At 41.5% G+C, this 20,688-nt stretch overlaps 1 protein-coding gene across 2 annotated transcripts in view; it reads right to left on the reverse strand.

The window, feature by feature from the left end:
- tsg101a (tumor susceptibility 101a) overlaps window positions 1-20,688 on the reverse strand; it is a 62,436-nt gene that overhangs the window by 13,075 nt on the left and 28,673 nt on the right. For both annotated transcript variants that reach the window (XM_059651991.1, XM_048545828.2), the window contains exons 3-7: window positions 19,663-19,728; window positions 17,957-18,120; window positions 16,384-16,510; window positions 5,744-5,807; window positions 14-117 (exon numbers count right to left, since the gene is read on the reverse strand). In XM_059651991.1, coding sequence (XP_059507974.1) covers window positions 14-117; window positions 5,744-5,807; window positions 16,384-16,510; window positions 17,957-18,120; window positions 19,663-19,728 — 525 coding nt within the window. The remainder of the gene's footprint in view (window positions 1-13; window positions 118-5,743; window positions 5,808-16,383; window positions 16,511-17,956; window positions 18,121-19,662; window positions 19,729-20,688) is intronic.

A 20,688-nucleotide genomic window follows, 5' to 3' on the forward strand; every position in this document is an offset into this window, starting at 1 on the left:
CCCTAGTTCTTACCAGCAGTGGCAGCAGGTGACTGGCTGTTATATGCAGGATGTTGTGTCGTGCCTGTGGTTGGCGGATATGAGGTTGAATGCGGATATGGATATCCAGGAAAACCACTGGAAAAAGGGAAGGAGAAAAAGAAAGAATGAAGCTATTGCTGCACACATAAAATTGACAGAAGAACAAAACAGTACCAGCGAAGTACACGAGCAACAGCCTGACACTGGTTGTCAAGAAAAAAAACCCAAAGATTCTGTTAGAAACAAGCTACATAAAAAACATGGACTGTTTTTTTTATTGGAGCTTCCAACCACAATCAGCGTGAGTATTTGGAAACCAGTAAATAATATGCACAGATTTCAGCCATTAAAAACAAATTTATTTGATAAGCTGGCTATCACCACAAATAACACCCACATCTCAAAACATTAATTTAATTGAAGTAACTACATACCAAAATTAAAAAGCATCAATGCCTTGCAGCTGCAATTGAGTCAAACCACAAACGTGTCCTCTTCTCAACGCTCAATTGCAGGCATAATACTTACAGCCTGGTTAAGATATTCTCTAATCAACCTGTTCAGAGATGTTATTACACATCTCTGGGGCAGGTGAGATTTGAACCAGGGCCTTCTACCTCAGAGGCATGGACACTACCATCATGCTACAAGAGCCCTCTGGGAGAGTCCCATGCAAGGGTCAGCAGGGCACAACTCACTGAAACAGAAACAACGACCTTCATAACCATGAGCAACATATAATGAAATTTATTGCATCCTAATGTATCTTTCAGAAACTATGTAATTAAACTTCTTTACTTCAAGGAAAGTGTGTCACTATTCACTTGCATTACTTCAATTGAATACACCTCTTGCTGGTCCGACTCTCATGCTCTTCAATTACGTAAAAAAGTATATGTTGACACCAATGATCCACTGATAATTTCCAATTGCACAAACTCATTGATTTAATGTGCAAAAGTTGATATAATAACAAAAATTACCAACACTTTTTAAAATGGTAACAAAAATACTTTCACATGTTTACTAGCTTTTAAGCACTTTGAAAAATGTGCTTGACCCATTACCACCACTTTTCGCCTTTCACTGTTATCCCTTGAAGTAATTTATTCTCCTCCTGCCAGGCTATCATGGACTAAAAGAGAATGCTCTTTCTCCTCGCCACCTCTCCACTTGTCAAAACCTCACATTTTTATCTTTTCAGTTCTATCAACATGGGTATCGACCCGAAACAGTAACTATTTCTTTCTCCACAGATGCTGCCAGGCTTCAGTATTTTCAGCTTTATTTGGGCCTGAAACTAAGCCTTATTAAGTTGTAATCATAGCTATTTCAGAATCTGATTTACATAGCTCCAATGTTTCCTTACACTACTGTTCTATCAAAGCAAACAAACTTCTGACAAAATTACAGTAGTGTACAACAGTGAAATGATGCAAGTGTTAAGCAATAACCGTTTTAAAAAATAATGACTAAGTACTACCTTACGATATTACCAAATCCCCATCATCTGGAGGCTCACCCTGATTAGAAACTCAATTAGGTCAGTCACAGAAATTGCTCGACTACAACAGCAGCTTGATGGGTATTCTGCAACTCACCTGACATCCCTTAGAGTCTTTGTCTCACACACAAGACACCAAGCTACAATACAGCATTCCCCACTTGCCCGGTTAGGCATGGTTTACATACTAAATGGTGAGGAAAAATACAGTGAAATACAATACAAAAGAAGCTTAATATTATTCAGAACAACACAATCAATGTGACTGACATCTTCCAGCTTAAACATTCACACCTGTGCAACCAGTGTCCCACAGATTCACTGCAAATCATGTCCAAGACACATGACAGCTAATCATGCTGCACCTCCAAAGAACAGCACCTTGAAGGAGAACAGCAATTATATAGAAGCAGCATTACCCCATGGTCCCCGAAGTTGCACATGCCGAGTTTACTTTGACACATCTGTTAATTCTCCCTTAGCCAAAAGCCTGCAGTAGTCAACGTTAGAGTCTTGTTAAAGCTTCTTCAGCACATGGATTTGGTGGATGCACGGAGAGTGGCAAGGGCACTGGGAATTTCAAAATCCATTGCCAAGCGGTTCAGCAGATTCACTTGCTGCCCGAGGACATAGCTGCCGGACGTACAGCAAGTGGTTCAAGGAAACAAGAGATACAAAATCTATTTGACCCTTGTCTTTACCAAGCAACCTGTCACAGATAAGTCTGTCCATAGTATCAGGAGGAACTGATCGCCATACAGGTGGAGTAGAGCTGAAGCTCCACCTTCATACATGTTGTGCGCTCAATGAGACAGACTTCAAACTGATCTAGCAACTTGGAAACTGGGTGCCCATCAGGCACTGTGGGCCATCAACAGGAGCAGAACTGTATGTAACCCTGTAATCTCATGGTCCTTTACATATCCCACTGTACCATTACCATCAAGTTGAAAGATCAGCCGTGCTTCAAGGAGGAATGCAAGAGCAGCACCAGGCATAGCTAAAAATGAGGTATCAACATGGTGAAGCCACAAATCGGACTACTTCCATGTTAAACAGCAGAAGCAGTACACAATAGGTGGTGTTAAAAAATCTCACCACTAACAAATTGGATCTAAGCTCTGCAGTCCTACCATTTCAAGATGTAGATTTTTGGTGAAAGCAAGAAAATTAACAAAAGATGGGACATAGCACAAATATCCCCATCTTCAATAATAGGGAAGTCCTGAACACAGACACAAAAAAACAAAGCTGAGGTATTTACAGCCACCTTCTCCTACAACTCCTAAATAGGTGATTAACTTCAGGCTCTGAGGTCCTCCGCATCACAGATGCCGGTCTTCAATCACTTCAATTTGTTTCATGTAATGTCAAGAAACGGCAACGAACACTGGATACTGTAAAGCCAACAGGCAATAATACCAAAGATTTGTGCTGCAGAATTCTGAACCCCTAGCCAAGCTATTTCAGCATACTTAAAATATATACTCAACAATGTGAAAATTGCCTAGGTGCGTCTTGTACACAAAGTAGTAAAACAAACCTGACCCAGCCAATTAATGCCTCAGTCTACTCTCAATCATCAGTAACTATTGTAAAGGGGCGTCAACAGTGCTATCAAGCAGCACTTGCAAACAAATATTGACAGTTTAAATTCTGCCAGGGCCACTCGACTCCTGATCTCATGAGAGCCCTGGTACATACATGGATAAAAGAGCTGAGTTCAATGATGCAATGAGTGAGACTAACCTTCATATCAAAGCATTATTCAACTGAGTATGGCACCAAGGAGCACTAGCAAAACTGGAGTCAGTGGCAATCCCCATTGGTTGGATTCATAACTGGCACAAAAGATGATGACTGTGGTTGTTGTAGATCAATCACTCAGTTGCAATCATTCAATGTTCTCTCCTTCATATGGTCAGAATTGGGGCTGCTCACAAATGATTGCACAATGTTCAGCACCATTGATGACTCTTCAGATACTGAAGCAGTCTATGTTCAAATACAAGACCTGGACAATATCCAAGTTTGGGCTGAAAAGTGGCAAGTAACGTTCAGGCCACACAATTTGAGGCAACTAACATCTCCAGTAAGTAACAAATCTAACCAGTGCACCTCGGCATTCAATGAATGATTTTTTTGAATTAATTTTTTTTATTGTCACGTGTATTTTACAGTATTGCCATAAACCAGAGCCATTTTGAACAATGTTAAGAATAAGATAAAATAAAGAGATTAGCTTTGAGAAAGTCCACCTATACTGAGCCAGCTCAATGATAGCTGCACCGCCATCGACACTAGACCCGACCAATGAAGTCACCACACTTCCGATGTCATCTTTCACTGTTCGGTTGATTCTCCTCTGCTTCTGCAAGAGGCTGCTTCTTTAACCACTGGGTCCACCTCAATGTTGTTTTGGTGTCCGTTCATGGATGGAGCAGCCACCAATTCAGATGCTAGGTCCCACGTTTGCCTGGAAAAAGTAAGTAGAGGCTTGTGCTGGGCCTACTCCCAGCACTGAATGCCACACTATCAACATCCATGAGGTTACCATTGATCAAAAACTCAATTAGATTCTCCACATAAACAGTTGCTATAACAGCAGACCAGAGGCTAGGAATAGTGTAGCAGGTAACATACCTCCTGACTCCCCAAAGCCTATGCATCATCTACGAAGCACAAGTCTACAGTATGATGGAATACCCCACACTTGTCTGGATGGGTTCAGCTTGAATAGCACTCAAGAAGCTGGACACCATTCAGGACAAAGTAGCCTGCCTGATTAGGACCACATTAACAAGCATCTATTCTGTTCACCATCGATGCTGTACTATCACCAACGTGTACTATCTACAAGATGCAGAGCAGAAATTTGTAAAGGATCCTGAGACAGCCGCTTCCAAACCCACAACCACTTTTTCCATTTAAAAGGATAAGAGCAGCAGATATGTGGGAATATCACAAAAGGCAAGTTCCCCTCCAAGCTGCTCATCAGCCTGATTAGGAGATATATCACCACTACTTCAGTGTCACTGGGTCAAAATTCTGAAATTCCGTTCCTAAGAGCATTGAGTTAACCTACAGCATGTGGACTTCAGCAGTACAAGGTTGCAGGTCACCACTACCGACCTTTCTAGGGATAGGCATCAAATTCTGGCCAGCCAGCAATGCCCATGTTCCAAGAGTGAATTAAAAGGAAAAATAGTCACCATTCCTGCATAGTAGTAGTGTAGATCATTGTCAAGATGCACTCTAGTATCAAACCATGACTCTTCCAGAAGAGCGTTTCAAACTTACCCCTCAAGGGTAGGGTCAGCAGATGAATATAAACACCGGAATCTGCAAGATTTGCCCTTGAAGTCACTGACGATTTTAACTCAGAACTATATCATCATTGCTAGAATTTCCTTTGCAACAGCATTAAGGGTGTCCCTACAGCTGATGGAATGGTTCGAGCATGCAACTCAGCACCACCTTCTCCAGAACAATTAGATTTCAACATTGACTGCTGGTCTAGCCAGCAATGCCACATGCAAAAAATATTAAGTAGAAGAAGCAACCATGCATCTCCATCTTGGCGTTGGTCTGAGGACATTGTGAATTTGTTTTCACTGATAAAACACTTCATGCTGTTAAGATGAGCCCATATAAACAGGCTGAATTATGAGACACAAATACGGTTTTGTTTTACACTAGTTTATTAAACATCTTGCCCAAAGTACGGTATTAAAATTGTTACAGAGATAGTAGGAATTGCCGATGCTGGAGAATCTGTGATCACAAGGTGTGGAGCTGGATGAACACAGCAGGCCAAGGAGCATCAGAAGAGCAGGAAAGCTGATGTTTCAGGTCGAGACTCTTTTCTGAAGAAGGGTCTTGACCCAAAACGTCTGCTTTTCTGCTCCTCTGATTCTCCTTGGCCTGCTGTGTTCATCCAGCTCTGTCTTGTTATCGCGAAAGTATGCTATACCTGACTTTCATTGAAGGATTGACTACTGAACTGCTTTATCTTGGATCCATTAGTGTAATGAATCTTTCATATCCACTCATACAGGTAGAATGGACTTCAGCTTACCAACTAACAACGTCACAGTCTGAGAATGCTGCTTAAGAGTATCAGCCAAAATTATGCAACCAAATATGGCGTACAAATAAATATCTGAATAGCTCTAGAATGCAAATCTCTGTTACAGTTCTTGCAAGTAAAAATCATACCCAGCATTGGTGTGGCCAGATGGATATGGTGCAACTCCAGCTGGCATTCCAGGCATATAGGAAGCTGAAACAAAAAGGAAAAATAAACAGAACATATTAATGGTCATGTAAAAACAGCACATTACAGTTTGTATATTTAAGTCTTTCCAATGGTCATTTTATAAAACTGGCATGTGGTGTGCATTAGACATTTATCCAGTGTATACAGTTCACACCATTACATCAATTTTGACCCTGTTGTATAATTTGTCACATCTAATTGCTAGCATAGAATGGTTATAGTACAGACAGCCTTTCAGTTCATGTCTGTATCTGTTCGCTGCAAGAGCTCCTCAGCTAATCCCATATCTCTGCCTTTTCCCCACAGCCCTCTAGCAAATCTGATTAGAACGAGTGGGCAATAATTTGTTTATTTTGGAGCAGCATGAAATTCTATTTTCTTTCCTATACCCTTCTGCAACTTTCCTTCACTAACATGCTTCATTACCGGCCTTCATAAGAAGGCAACACTTCTTCAGGCACACTTTGACTCATGCTCACTTGTGGGGAAAATGCTTGGTTTCTGCAAGTAGCTCTCTCTGTGGATACTGAGCTACAGACATGCATCATATTACTTGACAGCACACTGCATCACAAACATTTATCTTGTGCTATTAGAAGTACAGGCAACTTATTCATCCTCAAATTAAATGCCTTTAAACATTTCTGAGTACTGTTAAAGAACCAAACACCCATTTCTACTAAAAACTGTAACAGATTCCAATCTGATGTCCAGTAATAATATCAGCTGGGATCAAAACAGACAGTGCTGTCATTTGAGGAATAAATCTAGTGAACTTTCTATTTTCCACTTCCAAGTCAGGTATATCCTTCTTTCACATAGGGATTCTCTCTGACCCTAGGCTTTTCATGCATATATTAGGAGACAGTAGCAAGGGTAAGAGTATGTCTGCTCAAGGGCAAAGGAGGGAAATTATGCGTGGAGCCACAGGAAGCCGAAGAGATCCTTAAAAGTACTTTGTATCGGTATTCACCGAAGGGAAGGAAATGACTGATGTTGAGGTCAGGGATAACTGTGTGAATACTTTACAGAATGTCAATATATTAAAGGAAGTATTTTGGGGCATCCTGAATTGCATTAAGGTAGACAAGTCCCCAGATCTAGATGGGGAATCGATCCCAGGTTGACGTGACAGGCAAGAGAAGAAATAGCTGGGGCATTAGCAGATATCTTCACATCCTCCCTGACCACAGGCGAGGCAATGTTGTTCCCTTGTTTAAGAAAGGACGCAGGGATAATCTAGGAAATTATAGGCTGGTCAGTCCGACATCTGTGGTGGAGATGCTTTTGAAGAAGGTACTGATCGACAGGATATACATTTGAGGAAAAAAAATGGACTAGTTAGCAACAGACAGCATGGTTTCATATGGGGAAAGTCACGTCTCACCAACCTGATCAAATTTTTCGAAGAGGTGACAAAGTTAATTGATGAGGGAAGAGCTGTGAATGTAGTTTATATGTACTTTAGTAAGGCATTTGATCGAACAAAAACCAAAATCACATGGAATTTGGGATAGGTTGGCTAGATGGTTACAAAACTAGCTTAGTCAGAGAAGACAGACAGTAGTGGTGGAAGAACGTTTTTCAGAAGAGACACCAGTAATTAGTGCTGTTCCACAAGGGTCAGTCTTAGGTCCTTTGTTGTTTATAGTATGTATAAGTTATCAGGAGGAAAATGTGAGTGGTCTGATTAGTAAGTTTGCAGATGACACGAAGATTGATGGAGTTGCTGATAGTGCTGACAATTGTGAAAGGATACAACCGAATATAGATAGATTGGCAACTTGGGCACAAATGGCAGATGGAGTTTAATCCAGACAATGCAAGGTGGTGCATTTTGGATGATCAAATTTAGGCGTGAATGGTACTGCTAATGGCAGAACCCTTAGGAACATTAACATTCAGACGGATCCAGGCATGCAGGTCCACAGTTCCCTAAAAGTGGCAACACAACTGGCCAAAGTGATCAAGACGACATATGGCATGCTTGCCTTCATCAGCTAGGGCATGGAGTACAAGAATTGGCAAAACATCTTGCAGCTATATAAAAGCTTTGATAGACCGCATTTTTAGAGTATTACATGTAGTTTTGGTCGCCACATTACCAGAAGGACTTGGAAGCTTTGGAGAGCGTGCAGAAGGTTCACCAGGATGTTCCAGGTCTCAAGGGCATTGGCTATTAGGAAAGGTTAAAAAGACTAGGATTGCTTTCACTGGAAAGTTGGTGGCTGAGAGGAGACCTGATTGAGGTCTACAATATTGTGAGAGGCACAGATAAGGTGGATAGTTAGAGGCTTTTTTCCCCACTTCAATTACAAGAGGGCACAGGTTCAAGGTGTGTGCGCAAAATTTTAAGGGAGATGTGTGAAGACAATTTTTCCCACACAGAGTGTTAGAAGTCTGGAATGCACTGCCAGAGGTGGTGGTGGATGCAGGGGCGTTGGCAATATTTGAAAGGCATCTGGTGGTTACATGAATAGGGAGGGAATGGAGGGATACAGACCGAATAAGGGCAGAAGATTTGTTTAGTTTAGTTTAGGCAGGGCATGATAACCAGTACAGGTTTGGAGGGCCAAAGGGCCTGTTCCGGTGCCATACATTCCTTTTGTTCTTTTGTTCAATGTGAAGGCCAAAACTACGCAGAGAACTCAAGGTTTCAACAAAAGTCTAGATAATTATAACAAGACTCCCTTATTCTACAGTCCAGTACCTTTGTAATAAAGGTCAACATGCAATTTCTCTTCCCAAATTTCAATCCTAAGAGATTGAGTCTAGATATGGAACTGTAGCCTAGCTGTAATGTCAAGATAAATATTGAGAAAGGTCATAAAAATAAACAACCAACGAATTTTTTTCAATAGCCTATACAATGAACTGAATGTATCCTTACTGATAATTCATTATCTATTACTCTGCGATATGCAACTTTCAAATACATTCTTTATAAACAACATGTTGTAAAGAAACAAGCAGCCTTTACTCATCCTTGTTTTATCTGATGTTACTCCTGCCCTGTTATAAAATTAATCTCATTCTTTCAATACATTACTCTTAAAAATAAAAATACCTAAAAGGTGCCTACTTTAGACATGTATAATGGCACAGCTTGATCATATTACAAAAAACGGCAAACAGAAAAACAGGGCATCGCTATTATGGCTAATATATGTTATTCATCCCAAACTACACTTGATCGGAGTGGCTTACTTGGCCATTTCAGTGCGCAGTTAGGAGTCAACAACACCGCTGAGTCTAGAATCACATGTAGGCTGGCAGATTTCCTTCCCTAAAGCTTATTAGTAAACCAGATGGGAAACAGAGCTGCAGAGCACCATGGGGACATCAAACAAAGAAGCTGACAGCAGAATCAGAGTGCAGGATGACCTCATTTGAATGTTACTAGGGCTTGCAGAAATCAGATGCAGGTCCACAAGACCCATACTGTCATCAATTGAACAATGCACCCACACCTGGAGATCAAACAAACAATCCCCAAAGTCAGGCAACTTGGACCTTCATGCCAATATTTTGGCAAACATATAATTTGTGGCAGGCATGTCCTATAAACAGAAATGGTAAACAAAAACACAGTAAAACAACAGAGGGTCACAAATGTTGCCTAGACAGGTTGGAACACAGACATAACGTTGGTCAAAGCAATTGGAATATGAATGATCTTGACAATCTAAATCTTCAATGAAGAAAATAGTAGGCAGTTGAGACAGTCACTTTCACCCAAAATCCTACCAAATTTTAACCAGAGTAGATCTCACCATGAAAAGAGTACACTACCCAATCCCAAAGCAAAAACAGAAAGTTTAAAGTAATTTTATTCCATCTCTTCAACTTATCACACCTCAAAGGCGGCACCGAACGAATCCTCAGTCAACAAAGGGAAAAAATACAATTGCAGAAATTTCAAATCATGGAGGACTGCTCTCTGTAACAATATGACCTATACTCGCATTCAGAGCTGAACCTCAAGTGTAATTTGCAACTGCAGCTGAAATAATCACTAGACCACAATGCTGCAGCCCTCAGTGTATTTTTCAAATCTAATTCCAGAACAACAGGATTGTCAATCATCAATCTTCAGGTAGAAGAGAAGTGTCCCCAAAGAAAACAAAATGCAGTTAGCAGTCAGACTGAATGCTATAAATGAACATATAAATTAGCAATAAGCCTGCTGTAGCTTTCACAATGAACATGGCTGATCAGATTAGTTCACTTACTTAGCTACCTACCCCCACCCCCATCCCCCCAAATAGCCTTTCATCCCTTGCTGAGCAACACTCTATCGACCTGAAAATATCTGAAGACTCTGCTTTCGCTGGCTTTCAAAGAGAATGCCAATGTTTCTCAATTCACAGAAAAAAGTTCAATTGTCTTGTGGGGACCCTTATTTTAAAGCAGAGAGCCCTAATTCTAGATTCCCTTAACAGGGAACATTCTATACACATTCACATTGTCAACACATCTCAGGATCTTGTACATTTCAATTCAGTCATTTCCTAAAAACTTAAGTGGATATCTCCCTAGCCTGTTCACCCTTCTTCATATGACAACCTTTAGAATTCAGGTATTAGAGTAATAAACCTTTGCTCAACTGCTTCGAACATTTTTACATATTTCTGGAAATATGGAGACCAATATAGTACATAGTTCTCCAGAGGTGGTCTCATTAGTGTTCTATGTAAAAGATGAATAACCTTTCTACTAGTATGTTCAATTTCCCTCACATTAACTGATAAAAATCTGTTAGCTTTCTTAACTACTTGCTTTACCTTCATACTAACCTTTAACATGTACAAGGTCACCCAGATTCCTGAACAACTCAGAACTTTGTGAACTGATCATTTTGATAAACACGCTTCATTTTTATTCTTACTGTGAAATTGTTCAATTTCACATTTCCCCTCATTATACTCCACAGGCCAGATTTTTTGCTCGCTCAACTTACATCCCTTTGTAACCTCTATGTCTTCTTCACAACTTACTTTCTGACTGATCCTTACATCATTAGCAAATTTGGCAACCAAACCTTTTGTACCTTGAGCACAGTGCTGGTGTCCTTATTCAAGATATTCTTGCCATAGAGGAAGTGCAACGAAGGTTCACCAGACTTGCTCTGGGATGGCGGACTGTACTATAAGAAAAGGTTGGACAAACTGGGTCTGTAATCTCTCGGGCTTCGCAGAATGACAGGCAATCTCATTGAATTTATATAATACTTAAAAGGGATAGACAGGGTGGATGCAGGTAAGATATTTTCACCTGCCTGGACAGTTTAGAGCCAGGAGGGCACCATGTAAACAGAAGTGGGATGACGTACAGATCCAAGATGAGAAGGTTTTCCATTCAGAGGGTTATGGACCTTTGCAATTCTCCACCACAGAGGGCTGCAGAAGCTCGGCCTCTGCGGCAGAGATTGACAGAAAGGGACAAAATGTTTGAATGTTTCATATTGCAGCAAGGAATCGAAAACTGTGGGGAAATTTGATAATAGACAAATTTATAGAATTTGTATCTTAAATGCACAAAATATTTGAAATAGATGAACTAATGTCACAATTCAACATTAATAGCTAGGATCTCAGTCATTTTGGAAACAGTTACAACAGGATCAAAACTGGGAACTCAACACTCAGGGACATTTGACCTTTTCTGAAAGGCCAGAGGAATGGAAAAAGATGGTGGAGTAGCACTTATAGTAAGAGAATGAAATGAGGGCAGTTAAGACAGAGATGATATAGTCCATTTGGGCAGAGGTAAAAGAAAAACAGCATGGGAAAGAAGAAATTGGTAGGAGTAGTGTAGAGATTCTCAAACAGTAGTCACTTTGTAGGAAAGGGAACAGATAGGCAAGAGACGACATCGAACCAATGGAAACTGAGGCTGGCGATATTTTAATGGAGAACAAAGAAATGGCAGGGGAATTGAACTGGTACTTTGCATCAGGCTTCATGGTCGAAGACACCAGTTGTATACCAGAACTTCAACAGAGTTGGGGGCAGAGGTGCATGTACTGATCATCTGTAAGGATGTTGAGGAAGGTGAGAGGTCTAAAGATCGATAAATCACAAAGACCAGATGGACTACACACCAGAGTCCTGAAACAGATAGCTGAGGAGATTGTAGAGGCATTAGTGATGATCTTTTAGGAATTACTGAATTCAAAGAGGCTGCTAGAAGACTAGAAAACAGCTAATCTAACACCCTTGTTTAAGAGGGAAGGGAGGCAGAAGACAGGTCATGAAATTTAGGTCATGGGTGAGATTTCAGAGTCTATTATTAAGATGACATTGCAGAGTATTTGGAAGGGTGGGGTTTAAATTGCTGACTCAGCACAGCTTCATGAAGGGGCGGTCATATGTGACAAATCTGTTGGAAATTCTTTGAGGTGATGAGCAAATTAGTGAGAATTACACTCCTGACCTATAAAGTTTAGATCAATTTGAGAGCTAACTGACATGATGGGAGCTGACTCGAGCTTAGACACAGGATTTTCCTTTCTCTTCTCTTACCCCTAGAAACCCATAAATTACACCTCTTGGTCTCTGCTTTACGGCAGTAATGTGCTGCTGGCTGGTGGCAACATGGCAACACAGATGCAGAAAAAATAGATTGAGCACTGAGGCAAAAGTCCAGTATTACCATCATATGGGGTCATAACACAGCAAGATTGAGGCACTTATTTCTTACGCTGGCCAGAACACAAACAGATTTTTAAATATTTTCAGAACGTACACATGACAGAAGTCCAAACATAACATACCAACAGGAAACATAGCATAAAGTTGCGTAGAAGTAAAGGTATAATCACTAGCAATTTCACAACGATTATCTGTACATAGCAGAAAATTTTGCAGAGTCAATGTAAATGGGATATTGAAGAACATACTAGGAAATTCTACTTTTAATTCAGACACGACACTTCACTGAAATGCCTCCATGCAGTCAGTTGATAATAAAAAGGTACACCATGAATTCTTGGCCACATTTATCAGATGACAGACTTGTAATAAAACTGAAACGCTCAAAGGGCAATACATGCAATCTGAGACATTCAAATAGAGATAGTAAAAGAGAGAGAGCTAGGTTTAATATATCTATAAAGTCGGATAAAACCATGTTTAAGTCCCTTCAATCAGGTTTCTGCCCTACACTAAACCCATTCTTATCAAAGCCATGAATGCCATTTGTGTAATTATGACAAAGGCAAACTATCCCTCAGCCATCCTGACTGGTTTGCAGCTTTTAACGTAGTTGACCAAATTATCGATTTCCACTACCTCTCCAGAGTCAGTTAATCAATCAGCTGAGTGGGGGCTGTACTCACCTGGTTCTATTGTTTTTAAATTCACTTGTGAGCAATGGGTGTCGCTGGTTGGCCAGCATTTACTGCTCATGCTACTTGGCTTTGAGAAGATGGTGGTGGTTAAATTGTCTCTTATTGGAGATGGTCAGTGCCTGGCATTTGGGGGGCACAAATATTACTAGCCTCTTGTCAGCTCAAGTCTGGATATTGTCCAGACTTTGTTGCATTTGGAAATGGACTACTTCAGTATTTGCAAATGGTGCTGAACATTGTTTGTTATTGATTGCACATTCTCACTTCTGACATTATGATGGAGAGATCATCGATAAAGCAGCTGAAGATGCTTGTGCCGCAGGAACTCCCCCAGAGATGTCCTGGTGCTGAGATGACTGACTTCCAATCACAACCATCTTCCAATATGCCATATTTAACTTCAACTAACAAAAAGAGTTTGCCCCCATCCCACTGATTCCAGCTTAGGCTCTTTGGTGCCACATTCTACTTAATGCAGCCTTGATGCCAAGGATTGTAACTTTACCTCTGGAATTCAGCTCTTTTGCCCATTTTTAAAACAAGGCTGAGTGACTGGTGGAACCCAAACTGGGCATCAGTGAGCAGGTTACTGCTGACCATGTGCTGCTTGATAACACTGCTGATGACTTTATTGATGGAGAGTAGACTGACGGAATGGTAATTGATTGGGTTGGATTTGCCCTGCTTTTTATGTACAGGACATAACTGGGCAATTTTCCACATTGTTGAGTAGATGCCAGTGTTGTACCTGTACAGGAACAGCTTGGCTGTAAAGCTGCATGTCCGGAGCATTAACTATCAGTACTACTGTTATCGCCCACAACCTTTGCATTATCCAGTGCCTCTAACCATTTCTTGATATCACATGGAGTGAATTGAATTTGCTGAAGATTACCATCCGTGATGCTGGGGACCATTGGAGGAGGCAGAGACGGATTATCCACTGGGCACTTCTGACTGAAGATTGCCGTGAATGCATCAGCCTCATCTTTTGCACTGATGTGTTTGGCCCTTCCATCATAGATGGGAATTTCTGTGGAGCTGCCTTATCAAGTGAGCTGTTTAATTGCCCACCATTATTCACAACTGGAGGTGGCAGGACTGCAGACCTTAGATCTGGTTGTTCAGTTATGGATTCGCTTGGCTCTATCACTTGTTGTTCTATGGAAGTAGTCCTGTTTGGTAGCTTCACCAGCTGACCCATTTTTAGGTATGCCTGGTGCTGCTCCTGGCATGCCATCCCACAGTGTCTGTTGAACCAGGATTGATCCTAACTCTAACCAAAGTATCACATGGAATGGCTTTCCTTCATATTTCTGCACCATTAACGTTTGTGCACTCTGAAGAAATATCTTGGATCCCTTCTATATCTGATTTACATGTTGCCCCTCAGCAACATTATTTGGAAACAGTTTTGATATATAGATGGGTGTCTTCAGCATTGTTCTCCCTCTCTGGATTCCTACACAGTTGTTAAATGATCATACTGGATGAGTAGAAATTTGCTCTAATTAAATATTGGGAAGACCAAAGATGTTGTCCCTGAATCTAGTTACAAACTCTATCCCATAAATAATCCCAACCTGTCCCTCTCCCTGATAACTGCCTGTGGGCCTGAACCAGGCAGTTTGCAACTTTGTCACAGATGACTTCCAATCACACGTCCTTCCCCTTACAAGGAACGATTATTTCCAAATCTAGCACACTGCTTGATTTCTGCTGACAAAACCCTCATTCATACATTGAGACTTCACTTACAAGTGCTCATGGTTAAAAGCATGCAATAGGACCTTTTGATTTTGGCATTGTTAGTAAATTGGGCATGCTTCCCAAAAGTGATGGTGCCATTTTCACTTTTTGTGCAATCACATAAGTTTAGATATGTTTTGAAAACACACTGCTTTTTCCTTTCTTCACCATCCTGCATGGCAATCTTCCCACTCTCAGCTCCTCTCATTCACTTTTACTCACTACCTCTCACAGCAAATAAAGAGCCAGAGCAGGAGGTGGTGAGCAGGAGACTTGATGAGTAGGGAGGGCCTGAAAGGGAAGCAGAGAGTTGGAAGACAAGCGAGTTGGGAACAATAGTGAGTCAACAAAGTTGGGGAAGCAAGTCGAGAGTCAGAGGAGTTGGCGATATAAAGACGGGAAGCAACTTATAGGTAAAAGTTGACAGTCAGTAGGTGTTAAGAGCATTGGGGCTAGTTTGTTCAAGGCAAGGGGTTGGGAGAATTAAAAGTCAGAAGCATAACCCATCTGCATTTCATGTTTCTCATGGGAAAGTGATTTTCTTCTGGAATATTTTCACACAGGATGCACTTTTTAAGAACACATTAGTGCGACTAAATGAGGGACAGCAGTATTGTAATGTACGCCTAGCCAGATTCCACATTCTACTCTCTACAAATTCGAAATCATTCAAAACTCTTGCTTATCTCCTTACTTGCACCAAATCCTATACACCCATTACCCCTTTGCTCACTGACCTATCCTGACTCCTGGTTAAGTACCCGCCTTGACCTAAAAATTTTCATCCTATTTTCAGATCCCTCTATGATCTTGTACCCTTCTGATGTCTGTAATATCCTCCAATCCCACAACTACCCAAGACTTCTGCACTGCTTTAATTCTCACCTCTTGAGATCCTGATTTTAATTATGCTGCCATTAATGGCAATAATTTCAACTGCCTAGCGTCCAAGTTCTGAAATTTTCTCCCTAAGCTACTCTCTCTCCTCATTTAGGATATTCTTTCAAGGTCACCTCTTTTGAGATTTGTGTCATCCATCTTAATACCTGCTTCCTGTAAAGTGCCTTGGGGGAATACTTTATAAGTTTAAAGGCACTTTTCAGGCTGTTGCTCTTGTTGATGTAGTACTGAGTCATTATTGCTTTCAATGTTCAGACAGAGGGAAAACAATCGACCAAGGTTTCTCCTGTTAATGATTCCTGCTGACTCTATTGCAAAAGGCATGTTGAAGAACTAGCTAAAGATGAATTACATTTAGTTGCTAATGTCTCTGCTGTCAGATAGTCCAATTATTACTGTCTAGGCAAGATTTTGGCAGGGTTTTAAGAGATAACTGAATTCACAACAAATTGATGGGGGCGGTAGAATTAAACAAATGAGGTGAAGCTATCAAGAGACATTCTTAACTTTTATAGAGTTGAAGGCATGAATACTTAAATTTCCTGGGTTTAATCACAGTTTTCTCAGAAAACAACTTACTGGTTGGAGGTCCTGTGGCTTGGTATTGTGGATACTGTGGAGTTGCAGCTGGTCTTGAAAAGACTGGAGGCTCCTCCCCAAACATGACTATCATCACCTGAATCAGCCCATACAGGTCAGAATGTGGCTACAAAAAGAAAGTGCACAGAAAGAGTTACATTAAAAGTTTTCATTTAAATATTTCACATTTCCACAATGGTGCATAGCGTGAGCTGTATTTCCACATCAATTGATTTATTACTGTCACAGGTAACTAGATACAGTGAAAGGTTTTGTTTTGTGTGCAGTACAGGCAGACAATACCATACAAACTGCAGAAGGGTAATAGAACAGAGTGAGGAATGCAATGTTCCGGCTGCAGAGAAGGTGCACAAAGAGCAAGATCAACACTAAATTTAAAATTTGAAAGGTCCATTCACAAGTCTAATAGCAGGGAAGAAACTGTTCTTGAATCTGTTGGTAAGCATGTCTAAGCTTTTATATCCTCTGCCTAGCTGAGGAGGCTGTAAGAGATTATAACCAGAGTGGGAGGAGTCTTTAATTATGATGGCTGCCTTGGAAAGGCAGTATAGATGGAGTCAATGGGTGGAAGGTTGGCTGGCTTGAGTGATGCATTGGGCTCTGTTCACAACTCTCTAGTAAAAGGAACAGAGAATTTCACCCTGGATTTAGGTCATTTATAGAATTGTGACACGTGAAAGGAGTGCTAAAAATAAGAACTGCTCATCAACAATGCAGAACATACATAAGAAAAATGGAATACAATTATCAACTCAAAGGAGTTGAAAGTAATCATGATCAATGTCTTGTGGCTTTTAAACAATGAATAAAAGCATAAATGATTAGTCACTACAGAGTAGAAGTTAACTGATGTTATTTGGGAATGGATACTACAATATTCAAGGTATCATTCTGTAGCATGGAGATTAGAACCATACATTTAAACCAAGTACAAAAACTATGGTAACCCTGGTTGGAACAGGCATAGCTTCCACACTGGCCCTTAAACATGTTATGGGATTGCCAATAAAATGCTAACTGGCTCCTCGATTGAGAATCAGGCAACATTTCTGAGATGTGTTCTCCTTGATCCTCAGAGCCAGGCGCTCTCAGCTGAAATGCAGTTCTGCTTCAGCCAAATCATCAGGCTGGGTTCCTCTATTTCCAGAAGTAAGGGCCAGCCACTTCTGCTCTGTAAACTATCTTAATCTCGGAGACTGACAAGCTGAGCTTCAGAGCCTGAGCATCTTTAGGGGGCCTCCATATGCTTTGGATCCATTGAAATGTAGTTGGACTATGGCAGAGCTAAAACAGTTTAGAGGCATGATTTAGTGAGTCATAAATGGGTCAGGAGGTCTTGGCATCTGCTTTCTTACTCCATATGGGAAACCTACCCAACCTGTACCCAGCACCCCATTCCTGACAGAGCCCAGCCTGCCACTAACCAACATACTCACACCACCTCAAAGAATATAGGAATATGGCTACTGGCTGCCGAATGCATCTCTTCCCAAGTATGCACGCAACAAGAAAGAACATAACACTGTCGTGTCTAAAACAGGACAATACTTACATGCTTCCATTCATGCAGGTATGGGAGATAGATCTTCCCATTAGCATCAACGTGCTTTCCTGTTTTAATCATCATAGTACTAGTGGGTTTTACAAAGCAGATAGGAGGGTTGTAAGGATAACTGTCCAGTAACCAGAGGCACACAGGGATGTTGTACATATTGCCTGCAAAAAGATTGAAACAAAAGCACAGTTCTGAAATAATTTAACAAACAAATTTGCGGAGAGCCAACAATCAGTTCAAATACTCTGACATTTTGTAGTAGAAACCAATTAAATTAAGTCAGCGATTGTAGGAACCACAGATGCTGGAGAATTTGAGATAACAAGGTGTAGAGGTGGATGAACACAGCAGGCCAGACAGCATCAGAGGAGCAGGAAAACTGATGTTTCAGGTCGAGACTCTTCTTCACAAATGGTGGAGGGGAAGGGGATTCTGAAATAAAGAGAGAGAGAAGGGGAAGGTGGACAGAAGATGGATAAAAGAGGAGATAAGTGGAGAGGAGACAGACAGGTCAAAGAGGTGGGGGTGGAGCCAGTAAAGGTGAGCGTAGGTGTGGAGTTAGTGGGGTGTAGAACAGTCCAGTGAGGACAGATAGGTAAAGGAGGCGGTATGAGGCTGTTAGGTAGGAGATGGGAGTGGGGCTTGAGATGGGAGGAGAGGGCAGGTGGGAGGAGAGGGCAGGTGAGGCAAGCAGAGACAAACTGGGCTGGTTTTGGGATGTGGTTGGGGGAGGGGAGATTTTGAAGCTTGTGAAGTCCACATTGATACAGGGTTCCCAAGTGAAATATGAGGTGTTGTTCCTGCAACCTTCGGGTGGCATCGTTGTGGCACTGCAGGACATGTCATCTGAGGAGCAGGAGGGGGGAGTTGAAATGGTTCGCGAAAACCAGCCCAGCTTGTCCCTGCCTCCCTAACCTGCCCTTCCTCCCACCTCAAGCCCCTCTCCTACCTACCAGCCTCATCCCACCCCCTTGACCTGTCCATCCTCCCTGGACTGACTCCCTACGCTCACCTTTACTGGGTCCATGCCGCCTCTTTGACCAGGCTGTCTCCTCTCCACATATCTTCTCCTCTATCCACCTTCCCCCTCCTTATTTATTTTAGAATCCCCCTTCCCCTCCCCCATTTCTGAAGAAGGGTATCAACCAGAAATGTCAGCTTTCCTGGTCCTCTGATGCTACCTGGCCTGCTCTGTTCATCGAGCTCTACACGTTGTTATCTTTAATTAAATCAAATTTCTTACCAATTTCAAGAACTGGCATTCTGCTGGGTCAGAACAGTGACACAAACCCCACGGTAAATGAAAACCGAGATCCTGACCTTAGTTATCTCCTTCATTTACCTCCAAACCACACCTTCAGGATGCATGCATCTTTCCCATTCAGTAATAAAGTTACAGCCTAAAGGTTTCTTGGTGCTGTCAAATTATATTTTGAAAGGAACTTTAATTTAAATTGTTAGACATGCTGCAGTTAGCCAATCTCTTAGCCTTCTGGCTGCATTTTTTTCAGACATTCCGAAAGCATCCCTTAAGAATACCTCTTAGACAAAGTTTGCCTCTTTTATTTTACATGCACCACCCTTGCAGACTTTTTGCACTGCCAATCCTACCAATCTCTTCAATAAGGACTCATAATGCAAGATCCTACAAACTCCTCCTTACACCCATTTTGGCACTTTCTTTGCAACCTTTCAGTCCTTACCTCTGTAGCTGACTGGGATAGTCCCAGTGAGACTCATCAGCTCCTGAGATGAACCATTGTTAAACACTGAAATCAGATCAGGAAAACAAATTTGCAGGTTAGGCATGTTGAGAAAGACCAATGAAAAACCACGAACATCTATGAAAGAGTTGAGCTTCGCTAACACCTTGTAGGTTAAACACATCACCTAGTGCAGCATCTTGGTATATCATCATAGGATGCAATGAAAACTCTGCAAATGGTTCAGCACACTTAGACTAGTGTGGAAATGTAACTGGTAAGGAGGTAGTGGTTATGTAAGAGAGCTGAAAATTTTCTTACTCTGTTGGCACAAAGTAACCTCAACAACTAGTCAAACAAACAGTCACCCACGTTCAATAGGTTCACTAACATCAAATGGTAATTTTAGAAGAGGAATGAGATACCTACAAGTACCATAACTCCATTTCTCACTGATAGCCTGCAAAGTGATTGAGCGTCTCTGACAAGCCCAGGTGAAGGTCAAAAACTAATAGCTGAAAACGCACCCGAACGTTCAGAGCTCTGAGCCAGAAGGCAGGAGAACAGCAGCCTCAGCATTTGCAATCGTCCAGAAGGTCTGAGTTTCTTTCAGCTTTCAGGATAAGAGGAGAGCTGCAAGATGGATCAGTTAACTGGCCAAAGCACTATGAAACAGGGGAAAACAGGCAGATGCAGTGAGGGTGATTGACATTGTTCTCTTCAGCAAAGAGCACATTTCCAGATGCTACTCTGCAGAGACTTGGAACATCTGCTAGAGCTGCAATGGGAGCGGGAGGATCTAATCATTGTAGTCTATGCAGTTAGCAACAACATATGCAGGCCCATGGAGGTGGTTCTGCACAGTCAGTTTGAGGAGCTTAGCACTTAATTGAGGTTTGCATTAGAAGCTGAGCCATGTGCAATTGGCTCAGGAAAATCAGATTAGAGATAGGAATTCATGGCTCAGACTGGTATGGGAGAAGTGGATTCTGGTTCCTTGGAAACTGGCACCAGTGTGGGGAAAGT

This window comes from Stegostoma tigrinum, chromosome 17 (assembly GCF_030684315.1).
Source record: "Stegostoma tigrinum isolate sSteTig4 chromosome 17, sSteTig4.hap1, whole genome shotgun sequence".
Lineage (NCBI taxonomy): Eukaryota > Metazoa > Chordata > Chondrichthyes > Orectolobiformes > Stegostomatidae > Stegostoma > Stegostoma tigrinum.